Source organism: Lactuca virosa, chromosome 4 (assembly GCF_052849685.1).
Source record: "Lactuca virosa cultivar CGN04683 chromosome 4, Lactuca_virosa_CGN04683_v6, whole genome shotgun sequence".
NCBI lineage: Eukaryota > Viridiplantae > Streptophyta > Magnoliopsida > Asterales > Asteraceae > Lactuca > Lactuca virosa.
The window spans coordinates 421,020,345-421,036,532 of NC_136429.1; the positions used below are offsets into that span (position 1 = coordinate 421,020,345).

Sequence of the window (16,188 nt, forward strand, 5' to 3'; positions counted from 1 at the left end):
GATATTGGACTGGTGATTTAATTAAATATTGTTTTTATCAATTACAACCCTAACATACAAAACTAGCTTATTGGACTACTATGTGTTTTGTAACAGGTTTTCTTCCCAATAGTTGATAAAAGTAAATATTATCTTATATGCTTTGATCTAAGGGTTCCAACATACTACATTATAGACCATGTGACCCGAAAAGGTGCTGTTGAGGAAATCTATGGAATAAAACCCGTTCATGTGGTATGATGAAGATTTATTTTTTGAAAGATTTAAAGAACATGAGTTTAGTATTGTATTGTAAAATGATTGTATTGTATCGCAGAAAAAGTTGCTTGGGAACTATTTAAAAACAGAGAATTACCAAAAGTCAACAGGTTTCAACAAGATTAAAGCTCGTGTAATGAAAATGGCATGGAAAGTAGAGAAAGAAGGATCAGACTGTGGAGTATATCTTATGAGGCATATGGAGTCATATATGGGGGAAAATGAAGGGCGTTGGGATTGCGGTTTTACAGGAAAAAAACAGAGTCATTTACTTGCATTAAATAATCTACGAATCAAATACATGGCAAAGCTTATGAAATCGGAGTACCAGAAGCATAAAAGTATGTTGGAGAAAGATGCAGAAGCGTATGAGAGGCTCGATCCATTGCAGATATTGGCTATGATGAATGAAGTGAAGGAAATCAGGGAGAAGCAGAAACGTGGAAGGCGTCGATTTTAAGATGGGCATTTTATGATGTTAGGATGGTTGGTGTTGAAAGACTTTTGGTAGTATGTTTGGTTTAAGTCTATGTTTTTTATTTAGGGAACTATGTTATGTTGTTTTATTTTGTTCTAGTATTGTGTGTTTTGGGGTAACAGTTTATCATGGTAGGATGGTTTATGTTGTAAGACTTTTGGTAACATGGTTTGTTTTGGTCTAGGTATTTTGCTTGGGGAACAATGTTGATGTGTTTTATTATGTTCTAGAATTGTTTGTTTTTAGGAAACAATTGAATGTGAATGGTGTTTGTTCTAGTAGTTTTTTTTTCGAAAAACGTTAGTATTTGATAGATGTTGGAATGTGTATATGGATATGAAAGTTATGAAAATATGCAATGCGTTGAAAGATGGTTTGTAATGTACAGGTAAGTTTTGTTTTTCAAGAATGTAATTATGATATGCATTTGTTGTGGAAGTTTGATACAAGTTAGTGTAGACATTAATCGTGTATAGAAATTGTTATAAGTATATGTACATGATATTCTGATAGAATATATATGCTTGATTACAAGTGGTAGAATGTATGAAGATTATGATTTTCCATGTTTGTTTCAATGTTATATGTCAGATAGGATACACACTAATCATGGATAACAATTGTTAGAATTGTCTGTATATAGTGTTCTGGAAGAATATAATAACTTATGTTATAAATGGTAGAGTGTAACAAAATAATGTGTTGAACGATGGTTTGTAATGTATATGTAAGTTTTGTTTTTCAAGAATGTAATTATGATATGCATTTGTTGTGGAAGTTTGATACAAGTTAGTGTACACATTAATCGTGGATAGAAATTGTTAGAATTATGTGTACATGATATTCTGATAGAATATATGTGCTTGATCACAAGTGGTAGAATGTATGAGCATTATGATTTTCCATGTTTGTTTCAATGTTATATTTCAGATAGGATACACATTAATCGTGGTAGAATGTATGAAGATTATGTTGTTACAAGTTAGGATAGTCATTAATGGTAGATAAGAATTGTTACAAATTATGCAAAAGTGTATAACAATATATGACAATTTTATTAAAGACTATGAAATTTGTAAGCAATAAAAGAAATAAAGATGAAACAAAAAAGTTTTACTGTAATATAATATTAAAAGAAAAACTACATATAAAGCATACTACTTAGACACGTTTTTTAAGAGGACAATTTCATTTATCATGGTTAGTCATCTGTTTACATAAAGCACACTTTCTCTTAGGCTTCAAACATACTTTTTCCAGCATTTCTTTTTTTGATTTTAATCTCTTACCACGACTGCCAGTTCCCTTATTACGAATATCTGATGGATTGTCAATATCGGGAGCATCATTACTTAATTCTACGCCTATAATCTGGTTGTAGAATGATTCTCTGGACAATCATCTACAAATTTTTTCTTCAGCTTATTCAACTCTTCAAGGTATGACTTTAACTTCGATGCATCATGGCTTAAAAATGAAACACAACGATCTACGTTTGAGAAAATTTCAATAGCCGTCATGTCAGAGTTAGAGTCTAGTAAAGAATTAGAAAAACGCCTTTTAATCAATTATGTTGGAACAACATCCCGACGCCACCGTCTCATAATGTATTCTTCAGGAATCTGTTCAATACTATAGTACTTAAAAACACAAAATATGTGCCTACACAAAATACCGACATGTTCAAAATGCATGCAGGTATATTTGTATGAACCATCTATTGTTGAGTGTGTAACCTGGAATATGTATGATAAAATATGAGTTTCATTAATAAAGTATTGTTGTGTGATTAAAAAAAATAATTATGCAGTGTTAAAGTAATAACGTACGATGTATTGGGTATCCTCTGTAAGACGATCGTAATGGTATTCCTCAAGTTTGTCATCAACAACAGGACTTGATGGTTGCCTTGTTGTTATGTTCTTTTGCTTCTCCAAAACAATAATAGTGTCAACACCATTATTAGAAGTAAAACTCATTTGGAAACAAGTGTTATCAGAATCTGATATCTCTTTCTGTACCTGATAAAAAATTTTACGAGTGTAGACCTTTGAAGCATGTGGTTCAATTGGACTAGATGTGATGAATCTATGAACTGTTGTAGCAGTGTTAAAGTCGTTGACAACTTGATTACGCCTTTGCCGTTCCATAACACCCTCAAATGTCATCATAAACATTAAAAGATAAGAACCAGTAAGGGTATTGTTCTGAAATGACCAATTTTGGCCTTCCGACAATGATGTAGTTCTCATAAGACCAGACATCGGTATGGCCTTGAAAAATGCAGGTACCCAACGTCTACGCAACCCATACATCTCTTGCAACCACTTGTTATTTGAAATGTTAAACTCATTTAAACAAGATTTTCATTCCTTTTCAAAATCATGTGGTTCCAGCTTAGAATTCCAAATTATAAAGTGAAAACGCTTTCGAAAAGCTGAGTTTGTGGCTAGTTGTGATGTTATCTGAATAAAAATAAAAAATATATGTTAGTATAAAATATGTAATTGTGTTGTACAACGAATGAAGGGTATGAATGGTGTAAACTATAAATTCTAACAGAATTTATCTTAAAATTCTAACAGAATTTAGCTTAAAATTGTAGCAGAAGCCCGTTTTGAATTGTATTTGTGGCATATATTTTGTTATGAAATAATTAATTTCTGATTGAACAATATGTGCTAACAAGGTAAACATAGTGACTTTGTGTTGAATATAAAAAAAATATTCAGCTTGTTTGGAAGTTTTTTTGTAATATGCCACATACAAAACCTATGTACTGACATTGGAAATACTTTATTAACAGCCTTGTTTAAAGCTGGATCTTGATCTGTAAGAACAAGCGTAGGTTGTTTTTTGAATGCTTTCAAAAATGCTCTAAGCAGCCAAGAGTAAGAACTAGCATCTTCTCTACTTAAAAGTCCAGCACCAAAAGTCACACATTTCTTATGATTATCTATCCCAGTGAAAGGTACGAAAACCATATCATATCTGTTTAAACAGATAAAACTTGGTAAGCGTTATTGCAAGCAATAATAATTATGTGAAAACATTGGAAAATTTAAAAATACTTATTCATGTTGAATGTGGCATCCAGAGAAACAACGTCTCCAAAAGCATTGTAGTTGTACTTTGCGGTTTCGTCAGCCCAAAAAATCGAATTCAATTTTTTCTCAACAACTTTAAAATCGAAAGAAAAACTTGGGATATTTTTTTTCCTTTCCAGCATCTTCACTACAAGGAATTTTGCATCCCTGGCACCTATGTAAGAATTGAGATTTCTCGTACTGTTCTTGAAATCAAAAACCAACCCACCTCGAATGTCAGAACCACCCTGAAGTCCGGAATACAATCTATGTGCTCTTGAGGCACCAATATTTTGCTTTGACAAGTTATGAATAAAGATCTCCTGTGAATAATCAAGTTTCCTCTTTGTACGAGACAAAAACATATTGTCCTTACCAAACAACTTATGATTATGTTGTTCGACAAATTCAGCAACATTATATTTATTAGTACCATGTACTAGAATAAAAACAATTTTCTCTTTGCATTCGCACCTAAATGAGTATTTCCTTCTCTGAATCTTATTATGTTGAGGGTCCAAAGTATCCACTTTAGCGGTTGTTGGTTTACCTTCCCGATTGCATAGCAAATCTCGTTGTGTGGTAATGTCGGATTCGGTTATTCTAAATGGTCCAAGCCTGACATCAAAGCCTGGTAATGATGCATAATTGTAATACATTGATAATGCTGTTGTATATGAATCAAAAATTTAATTGATTTTAGGTTTCATGTTGTCTGAAACAACAGGAATCCAATAAGATGATCCACCAGGAGAAACATAATCATGTGTAACATGAGATTGTTCTGCATAAAAGAAAAATTTTAAAAGTGGCAAAGAATTAATCTAGTTTATTAAACTTTTTTCTATTTCATATACTAACCTTTCTGGAAATCAATGTTATCATCGTCTATAGTATAATCTGCCTCATTATCATTGAACTCGAATTCGTTTTCTGCATCTTTTAATTAGAGTATGTGTAATGGATACGTATATATACATACATATATATATATATATATATATATATATATATATATATATATATATATAGATATATATATAAAACGAAAAAAATACTTAAATTACATCACCTGGGTTATGATTACTAGAATCACCGAAATGATATTCAGAATTGTCATATATGTGATCTTGAATGTGTTCTAATGGATCCTCATCTTTGCAAGTGCAAGTTACGCCATATCGCAAAAAACAATATAAAATTTCAACATTATTATTATACAAATTAACAAATATAAAAAACTTATAAAGTAAATTGACCTAATTTAGATTGCTATTGTCAAATATTTGAAACTCGACATTATGTAGAGAATCATGATCCCGTAACCCGAAATCTTCATACTCCTTAGGATATTCATGTTGATCATGAATATGATCCTCACCAGCTGATACTGTATCATCCATAAGATAAGTAACAGCACGATTGAACACCAGTTGATTGGAGAAAGCAAAATAAATTCAATATTACAAACTTTGAGCCAATTCAGTATATATTAAAAAAGGAGAACCCGTGTAATTGATATGTAACTAAAAATACGTGATATCTGTATTCATTGTTATCAAATATTTGGTTTTTTAAATTTTTTAGAAAGATTGTAAAGATAAGAATCAACACAAAATCGTATTATTCATCATGATATTGTAAATATTTGACATATTCATATTCCAAATATAATAAATTGCATAGATATGACTTCAACACATCCTGCGTTTTAAATTAGACTTTTAATAAATTAATTCAGCAAACTTTAAAAAAAAATTATTGAATTTACAAATGATTTCTGGTTTATTATGGCATAAACGCGTATACTAAGAAATCAATTAATATCACAAGAGTGTTATTCTGTGAGAATATTTGAAACAAGATCTACAATAAATTTATTTTTCACACATTTGTTCTGTATATTCTCGTACAACTTAACATAGACATACTTATACCACGGTATCATGATACCACAATCTTGTTCTGTAAAAATATATGTAATAATAATAACAGTAAATTTATTTTGCTCATGTTTGATCTGTATATTGTAATACAATTTAGCATTCTGGTAGAATTTGATAATAAGAATTCTAACGGAATCTTTGATTAATCAATAAGTAAAACGAATTTAGAAACACTTATTCTTTACGAATAATAAGAATTGTGTTTTTGTTTTTTATGTATACTGTAATCAACATTTACATTCTAGTATTTTTGATAATAAGAATTGTATTTTTGTTTGTTCTGTACGAATAATAAGAATTGTATTTTATATCAATCATTCTAACAGAATGTGTACATATAACATTAAGTATAACACAATTTACGAAGAATTGTTTTATACAGAAATATGAGAACAAAAATACATTTACAACAACATATCTGTAGTCATATTATAAATAAGAAAATGTATGGAGTTTTAATCAAACTCAAAATGAAAATTACTAATACTAATTGAATGAAAACATAAACTTACAAGGAGAAACCCCTATAATTCATGAATCCATATCATTATTATACTGACATAAAACTCCATAAAATCCGATAAGACTAACTTGAAACATTATTCAATTCCTAAAATATGTTGACGAACTAAACATCTACTCTCTCTTGACCCTTGCTTGAGGACAGTTCCTCCTATCATGACCAATACCAAAACAAATCTCACATCTTCTTATTTTCTTCCGATCTTGATGCACTTGGCATTGATTGACATTCCGATCATTGTTATCAGAAAAGTCCTTCTTATTGTTATCAATATTATCTTTGTTCTGAAAAACACAACAATATAATTCAAAATATGAATTTCATCACTGAAATATCGTAAAGAACAAATATGAGATGAATCTGATAAATGATTATTCTGAACTATGAATATAAAAAATTTATATGCATATGATAAACGATACTTCAACACTATAAAAAAAACGTCCATGAACAACATACCTCCATTAACGAAAGATCATAATAAGAAAATTGCTTTGAAGATTATGAACGATGAATCTGCAATGGAATAAAACGTATACGATGGATATATATATATATATATATATATATATATATATATATATATATATGTTATTTTTCGTTGATAAAATGCATATTTAATAGCCTGATATTTAGGAATTTGATTGATATCAATCAAACTTTAATTAACTCGGAAAATATAAATTATATTGCAAGATTACATTAATACCATTTAAGAATGATTGGTCCACATTTGTGCATACAATAACACAATAACTAGATTAAACACCTGAACCTATCTCCATGGATGTAAGAGAGCAATTGTAACTTTTCCAAATGTAAATGCAAGTAAATTCAAGTTGGGTGCACGTAAAGAGAAATTTCAACTATTTATCGGTTAGAACAATTAATGTTGTTAGCATGTATGTATCTTTATGTTGTCTTTTTCTCTTTATGTTAAGACAATCTATTTTTCTATTTAATATAACATTATCCAACATGTATTTTATGTTATTAATTACATGTTATGTTAGATTCTATCGCTTATTTTGTTGTAAATAACATCGACATAATTTTTGATAATTGATTTTGATAAAAGGAGTTTACAATTATTATTCTAAATTATTGGTTATAATGACTAATTAAAACGAATGATCTTAAATATGATATGACTTTATTGTTGAAAACCAAAGATTATTTATGTTTTTACAAATACATTTTTTATGTGCTCGCAAAACTAATATGAATGTACCCATTTTTTAAATATTTTTATAGTAATAAAAATAAGTAATCTACTATGTCTTATTATATTTGTCAATTTCATTTTTCCATTTACTTTTTCACCGTAAAGAAAAAGTAAAATAAAAAAATATTAATATTTTTATAATAAAAATATAAGTGATCAAAATATAACTCAAATGTAACATTTCCCCCTTCCCCTAACCCACTTTTAACATGTTTTTATTTTATTTTTTTTTGTTTTTCTTAATTTTTAGGATCGGTCTTAATACTTAACAATTACTATAACTTTGAAATTCAAATCACAATTTTACTTGGATCATTTATTCCCTTTCAATACTTCAATGATTTAATGACAAAAATAAAAATACAATACTAAAATCGATAGTTTTTTTTTTAATGACAAAAATAATTTTTTAAAACATGTACTTTTTAATTAAGTAAAAATAATAATAGTTTAAGATAACATAAAACTAAAAAATAGATTATATTATAGTAAAAATGATTGTTATTTGAAATAATATAATAATAATGAATGAAATAAAAAATGCTCATATAAATTATTTATAAATTAATTAAAAATACTTATAATTAAAAAAATTTAAATAAAAAACTTTATTTAATTCAATTCAAACACAACTTATTATATCTATCTTATTGTATACTTAAAAATTATATTATTAGTTGCAACTTAGTATAAAAATCATTATTTCAATGATAAATATCGATAATATTGTTATTATAAAATATAATTATCAGTATTCATATTACATTATTATGCATAACTCAAGAGTTCGAAACTCTCATTACATCTCAAGAGTTTTCTAATTTAAATATAGTTATGATTTCAAATTTAATGTACTTAATCATGTCTTTTTATCTTCCACTACATTCAAGAATTTTTTTAACTTATGGTTATTAATATGCAGTTTATTTTTATTTTTCATTTATTTATACACTTTATAGCTATATTAGTAGTATATAAGTAATTTTTGATAAATAAAATCATATGTTTGAAAAGGTTTGTGATTCAAATATGAAATAGTTGAAAAAATGAGTTATGCCCCCATCAATGGTTATTTCAACGTCATTTTTAATTACAATGTTTCTATATATCAAGGTATGTTTATTTCTAAATATTCATTTTGAACGATTTATAAGTGTTTCATTTGATGTAAACGTTATAATAGATGTTGTAGTGTTTTTATGTTATTAAAAGTTATAGTATTTTTCAATATTATTTCTTATTTGTTTTATATACAAATCAACCAATGTTTTATATATAATTACACAACTTAAAACCGTCTATAAAATCATCAAAAGTTGTAGTATTTTTTTTCATACTACTTTGGATTTGTTATATATAGAAATCAACGTTCGTTTCATATCCAATTACACAACATAAAACAATCTATAAAATATCAATTAATATTATAAATAACCAATGATATAAACTTATTACAGTTAATAAAACTAATAGATTAACAATAAGTTTTTGTTTTACAACTAACATTGGTTTTCATATATAAATATTAAATCACAATTTGTTAAAATTTATTATTTTAATTAAATAGTTATATTCTCGCGCAACGCGCGAGGATTCGTCTAGTATACTTATAAATGAAATATTTTTCCTTTCACCACATTCATTTGAAACTCTCATGCATTTTTCCTTTCACCACATTCATTTGAAACATCCATAACTTTTCAATTTCTTTCTAATAATAATTACAATTTTGTTAATTAGGTTAAATAAATATCAAACTTAAAGTGTAATCATATATAAACTAAATTTCAAAATTAAAATAATATCTTTACTTCTACTTATAAAGTTGTGTTTTTTTAACTTTTAACATATTATACTTAATTTATTAGTTTTAATGTATTGTTTGATGTAAACCATTATCATTTTAAAAATACAATTTTGGAATAATTTGTATAAAATACATAAATTATTAATTTAAATATAACATTACAGGGTCAACTTAAATATAAATTTTAGTTTAACTTAAACAAACCAAAAAATATTTTTTAAATAGTTAAAAGTGATAAATTGTAGTGTCTTTCAAATAATGATTATAAGTTGGTTAATAAAGTTAAATAAATATCAAACCTAAAATGTAATCATAAAGAAACTAAATTTCAATTTTAAAATAATATGTTTACTTCTACTTATGAAGTTATGCCTTTAACTTTTAACATATTATACTTAATTTATTAGATTTAATATGTTGTTGTATGTAAACCATTATCAGTTTAAAGCTACAACTTTTGAACAGTTTGGACAAAATACTTAAATTGTTAATTTAAATTAACATTACAGTGTCAAGTTAAATATAAATTTCAGTTCAACTTAAAAAACCAAAGAATAATTTGTAAATAGTTAAAAGTGATAAGTTGTAATGATAAATGCAAAAACTAAATTGTAATATCAATTTAACTAAAATATTTCCTAAAAATATTTTTATGATCGTTAAAAGTTTTCAAATAAGTAGCTTAAAATAACTTACAATAACAATAGTTAAAAATAACTCTTTATAAATAATTATATTGTTACCTTTAAAATCAAAAAAAATTGTTTGATGTTTTAAATAAATATAATGATAGAAATTAAAACATTAAGCAAATAAATTTTAAAAAATTAATTAACAATAACAACAACTATAAATAACATTAAACCATATATTATATTTAATTTTATTTATGTGTAACTTGCGGGTAGAAGTCATTCAAACGATTGAGATTATGCAGGTATAATAGATGTATATATTATCATATAATTCAAAATAATCAATATATTATATCAATTTAGTATACGAATTATTATATCACATTTAACAACAATGTTTTTTTATATTTAAATAAAACATATATTTGTAAAGACTTCAACTATATAGGTGTTTTTACGCAACGCGTGGGCATTCGCCTAGTATACTTATAAATGAAGCATTTTTTCCTTTCACCACATTCATTTGAAACTCCCATGACTTTTCATTTTCTCTCTAATAATGATTATAAGTTGGTTAATAAGGTTAAATAAATATCTAACCTAAAGTGTAATTATATATAAACTAGATTTCAATGTTAAAATAATATATTTATTTTTACTTATAAAGTTATGTCCTTAACTTTTAACATATTATACTTAATTTATTAGCTTTAAAATGTTGTATGTAAACCATTATCATTTTAAAGTTACATTTTTTGAATAGTTTAGATAAAATACTTAAATTGTTAATTTAAATATAATATTATAGGGTCAACTTAAATATAAATTTTAGTTCAACCTAAACAACCCAAAGAATATTATATAAATATTCAAAGGTGATAAATTGTTGTGTCTTTCTATTAATCATTATAGGTTGGTTAATACGGTTAAATAAATATCAAACCTAAAGTGTAATCTTAAATAAACTAAATTTCAATATTAAAATAATATTTTTACTTTTACTTATAAAGTTATGTCTTTACTTTTAACATATTATACTTAATTTAATAGATTTAATATGTTGTTGTATGTAAACCTTTTTTTTTCTTAATTTTTAGGATCGGTCTTAATACTTAACAATTACTATAACTTTGAAATTCAAATCACAATTTTACTTGGATCATTTATTCCCTTCCAATACTTCAAAGATTTAATGACAAAAATAAAAATACAATACTAAAATCGATAGTTTTTTTTTAATATGATAATGAATTTTTTTAAAACATGTAGTTTTTAATTAAGTAAAAATAATAATAGTTTAAGATAACATAAAACTAAAAAATAGATTATATTATAGTAAAAATGATTGTTATTTGAAATAATATAATAATGATGAATGAAATAAATAATGCTCATATAAATTATTTATAAATTAATTAAAAATACTTATAATTAAAAAAAAGTTAAATAAAAAACTTTATTTAATTCAATTCAAACACAACTTATTATATCTATCTTATTGTATACTTAAAAATTATATTATTAGTTGCAACTTAGTATAAAAATCATTATTTCAATGATAAATATCGATAATATTGTTATTATAAAATATAATTGTCAGTATTCATATTACATTATTATGCATAACTCAAGAGTTCGAAACTCTCATTACATCTCAAGAGTTTTCTAATTTAAATATAGTTATGATTTCAAATTTAATGTAATTAATCATGTCTTTTTATTTTCCACTACATTCAAGAATTTTTTTTAACTTATGGTTATTAATATGCAGTGTATTTTTATTTTCCATTTATTTATACACTTTATAGCTATATTAGTAGTATATAAGTAATTTTTGATAAATAAAATCATATGTTTGAAAAGGTTTGTGATTCAAATATGAAATAGTTGAAAAAATGAGTTATGTCCCATCAATGGTTATTTCAACGTCATTTTTAATTACAATGTTTCTATATATCAAGGTATGTTTATTTCTAAATATTCATTTTGAACGATTTATAAGTGTTTAATAATTTTCATTTGATGTAAACGTTATAATAGATGTTGTAGTGTTTTTATGTTATTAAAAGTTATAGTATTTTTCAATACTATTTGTTATTTGTTTTATATACAAATCAACCAATGTTTTATATATAATTTACACAACTAAAAACCGTCTATAAAATCATCAAAAGTTGTAGTATTTTTTTTCATACTACTTTGGATTTGTTATATATAGAAATCAACGTTCGTTTCATATCCCATTACACAACATAAAACAATCTATAAAATATCAATTAATATTATAAATAACCAATGATATAAACTTATTACAGTTAATAAAACTAATAGGTTAACTATAAGTTTTTGTTTTACAACTAACATTGGTTTTCATATATAAATATTAAATCACAATTTGTTAAAATTTATTATTTTAATTAAATAGTTATATTCTCGCGCAACGCGCGAGGATTCGTCTAGTATACTTATAAAGGAAATATTTTTCCTTTCACCACATTCATTTGAAACTCTCATGCATTTTTCCTTTCACCACATTCATATGAAACACCCATGACTTTTCAATTTCTTTCTAATAATAATTATAATTTGGTTAATTAGGTTAAATAAATATCAAACTTAAAGTGTAATCATATATAAACTAAATTTCAAAATTAAAATAATATCTTTACTTCTACTTATAAAGTTGTGTTTTTTTAACTTTTAACATATTATACTTAATTTATTAGTTTTAATGTATTGTTTGATGTAAACCATTATCATTTTAAAAATACAATTTTGGAATAATTTGTATAAAATACTTAGATTATTAATTTAAATATAACATTACAGGGTCAACTTAAATATAAATTTTAGTTTAACTTAAACAAACCAAAGAATATTTTTTAAATAATTAAAAGTGATAAATTGTAGTGTCTTTCAAATAATGATTATAAGTTGGTTAATAAAGTTAAATAAATATCAAACCTAAAATATAATCATAAAGAAACTAAATTTCAATTTTAAAATAATATATTTACTTCTACTTATAAAGTTATGTCTTTAACTTTTAACATATTATACTTAATTTATTAGATTTAATATGTTGTTGTATGTAAACCATTATCAGTTTAAAGCTACAACTTTTGAACAGTTTGGACAAAATACTTAAATTGTTAATTTAAATTAACATTACAGTGTCAACTTAAATATAAATTTCAGTTCAACTTAAAAAACCAAAGAATAATTTGTAAATAGTTAAAAGTGATAAGTTGTAATGATAAATGCGAAAACGAAATTGTAATATCAATTTAACTAAAATATTTCCTAAAAATGTTTTTATGATCGTTAAAAGTTTTCAAATAAGTAGCTTAACATAACTTACAATAACAATAGTTAAAAATAACTCTTTATAAATGATTATATTGTTACCTTTAAAATCAAAAAAAAATTTGTTTGATGTTTTAAATAAATATAATGATAGAAATTAAAACATTAAGCAAATAAATTTTAAAAAATTAATTAACAATAACAACAACTATAAATAACATTAAACCATATATTATATTTAATTTTATTTATGTGTAACTTGCGGGTAGAAGTCATTCAAACGATTGAGATTATGCAGGTATAATAGATGTATATATTATCATATAATTCAAAATAATCAATATATTATATCAATTTAGTATACGAATTATTATATCAAATTTAACAACAATGTTTTTTTTATATTCAAATAAAACATATATTTGTAAAAATTTCAACTATATAGGTGTTTTTACGCAACGCGTGGGCATTCGCCTAGTATACTTATAAAGGAAGCATTTTTTCCTTTCACCACATTCATTCGAAACTCCCATGACTTTTCAATTTCTCTCTAATAATGATTATAAGTTGGTTAATAAGGTTAAATAAATATCTAACCTAAAGTGTAATTATATATAAACTAGATTTCAATATTAAAATAATATCTTTATTTTTACTTATAAAGCTATGTCTTTAACTTTTAACATATTATACTTAATTTATTAGCTTTAAAATGTTGTATGTAAACCATTATCATTTTAAAGCTACAATTTTTGAATAGTTTGGATAAAATACTTAAATTGTTAATTTAAATATAATATTATAGGGTCAACATAAATATAAATTTTAGTTCAACCTAAACAACCCAAAGAATATTATATAAATAGTTAAAGGTGATAAATTGTAGTGTCTTTCTATTAATCATTATAAGTTGGTTAATACGGTTAAATAAATATCAAACCTAAATGTAATCATAAATAAACTAAATTTCAATATTAAAATAATATTTTTACTTTTACTTATAAAGTTATGTCTTTAATGTTAACATATTATACTTAATTTAATAGATTTAATATGTTGTTGTATGTAAACTTTTATCAGTTTAAAGCTACAACTTTTGAATAGTTTGGATAAAATAATTAAAATTTTAATTTAAATATAACATTATATGGTCAACTTAAATATAAATTTCAATTTCACTTAAAAAAACTCAAAGAATATTTTGTGGATAGTTAAAAGTGATAAATTGTTATGCTAAATGCAAAAACTAAATTGTAAATTTAATTTAACAAAAATATTTCCTAAAGATATTTTTATAATAATTAAAAGTTTTCGAATTAATAGCTTACAATAACAACAGTTAAAAATACCACTATATAAATGATTACATTGTTACTTTTAAAAACAAAAAACAATGTTTGATGTTTTAAATAATTATAATGATAGAAATTAAAACGTTAAGCTAATACATTTAAAAAAAATAATTAACAATAACAACTATAAAGAACATTAAATCTTATATTTTTTTTTATTTTCATTCATGAGTAACCCGTAGGTAGAGGTAATTCAAACGATTGAGATTATCCAGTTTTAATACATCAATATATTATCATATAATTCAAAATAATATATATATATATATATATATATATATATATATATATATATATATATATATATATATTATATCAACTTAGTATACAAATTATTATATCAAATTTAACAAAAACTTTATTGTTATATTTAAGAAAACATATATTTGTAAAGATTTCAACTATATAGGTGTTTATGCGCAAAGCGCAGACATTCGCCTAGTTTTATGCATATTTAAGGTAGTTTTTAGTGGAATAGGTTATGAATGTCAATTTGGTTTTATGCATATTTTAAGGCATTCGCCTAGATTTCAACTAAGGTTATGAATGTCAACTTGGTTTTATGCATATTTTAAATAATGTTCAGCTCATGTATTTCATAAGAATTCTCGTATTGCTCATGTTTTGGTGTTTATTTTCAGGTTATTTGAAGTGGAATAGGAGTTTGAAAGTCTTTGGAGCACATCTGGAGATTATCTGGAGCTTATTTGGATCCAAAATGCTAAAAAAAAGACCAAATAAGGGCTATGTTTGACTAAAAACGGGTCGTTCTTCACGAAACATAACCGGAGGACTTCTGATAGTTTTTGGGGCATTTTAAAATTCCGGCCCTGAAGAACAGGACCGTGTCTACCTCCAAATTCCATTATTTTGGGTATTTAAACCTGCGAAGCCTAAGCACAAGCCATGCTTCCCAAGCACAGGCCGTGCTTTCCCATCAATGTCCATATTTTTGGTTTTTTTTTATTTTTTTCGAAATCTCAATTGCGATGACCTGGCATGGGCATGCCCCCAAGCATGGGACGTGCTTACTGCGAGAATCCTTATTTGCTGCCCAGACTGTTATATAAATACCAGACACCCTCTAAGTCGATTGAGAGACGATTCCAGACGACGAAAAACCCTTTTGAAGGCGATTTTCTGCATTTTTCATCACTTTCTGAAGATCTGAAGGCTGTGAATCATTTCCCACTTTTAGTTTAGTAAGATTTAGTAGTTTAATGTTTGTGTTTATTGTCTAGATCTGATTTTAGCCATGTCTGGCTAAAACCCTAGTTTTCAGTTCTGCAAAAGACTACTACTTTTCATGTGCTAGGTTATCACATCTAGTTTTCTTTTAGTGTTTTTATCTAGTTATTTCAGTTTTGAACTTAATGAATGTTTGATTTTAAATTCTTGTTAGTCTGATCACCTAGCTAGGGTTTAATCATTCTAGTTAATCAGTTCATAGAATCTGTAATTGTTCTTGTTAACTAGTAAAAGTAACAAGTATCAGATTGGTTCCGTGTTGGGATCTAACTCTGATATAAACTGTAAAAATCATACATTTACGCTTCCGAGCTTGTGAGAAGT

General features: G+C 25.0%; 1 protein-coding gene across 1 annotated transcript; it reads right to left on the reverse strand.

The window, feature by feature from the left end:
* Positions 1–3,102: 3,102 nt before the first annotated feature.
* Positions 3,103–4,481, reverse strand: LOC145106574 (protein FAR1-RELATED SEQUENCE 5-like). Its single transcript, XM_079043537.1, has 3 exons — positions 3,808–4,481; positions 3,532–3,727; positions 3,103–3,201 (listed from the first exon to the last, which is right to left on the reverse strand). Exons 1-3 carry the CDS (start codon positions 4,479–4,481, stop codon positions 3,103–3,105), a joined length of 969 nt encoding a protein of 322 aa, XP_078899663.1.
* Positions 4,482–16,188: the final 11,707 nt, after the last annotated feature.

Excerpts from the sequence above, each read along its gene's own strand:
- LOC145106574 (XM_079043537.1), bottom strand. The coding sequence starts at position 4,481 with ATGTATTACAATTATGCATCATTACCAGGCTTTGATGTCAGGCTTGGA. Across the intron at positions 3,728-3,807 it reads GCCACATTCAACATGAATAA|ATATGATATGGTTTTCGTAC; the intron begins GTATTTTTAAAT and ends CTGTTTAAACAG. Across the intron at positions 3,202-3,531 it reads TAAACAAGGCTGTTAATAAA|ATAACATCACAACTAGCCAC; the intron begins GTATTTCCAATG and ends ATTTTTATTCAG.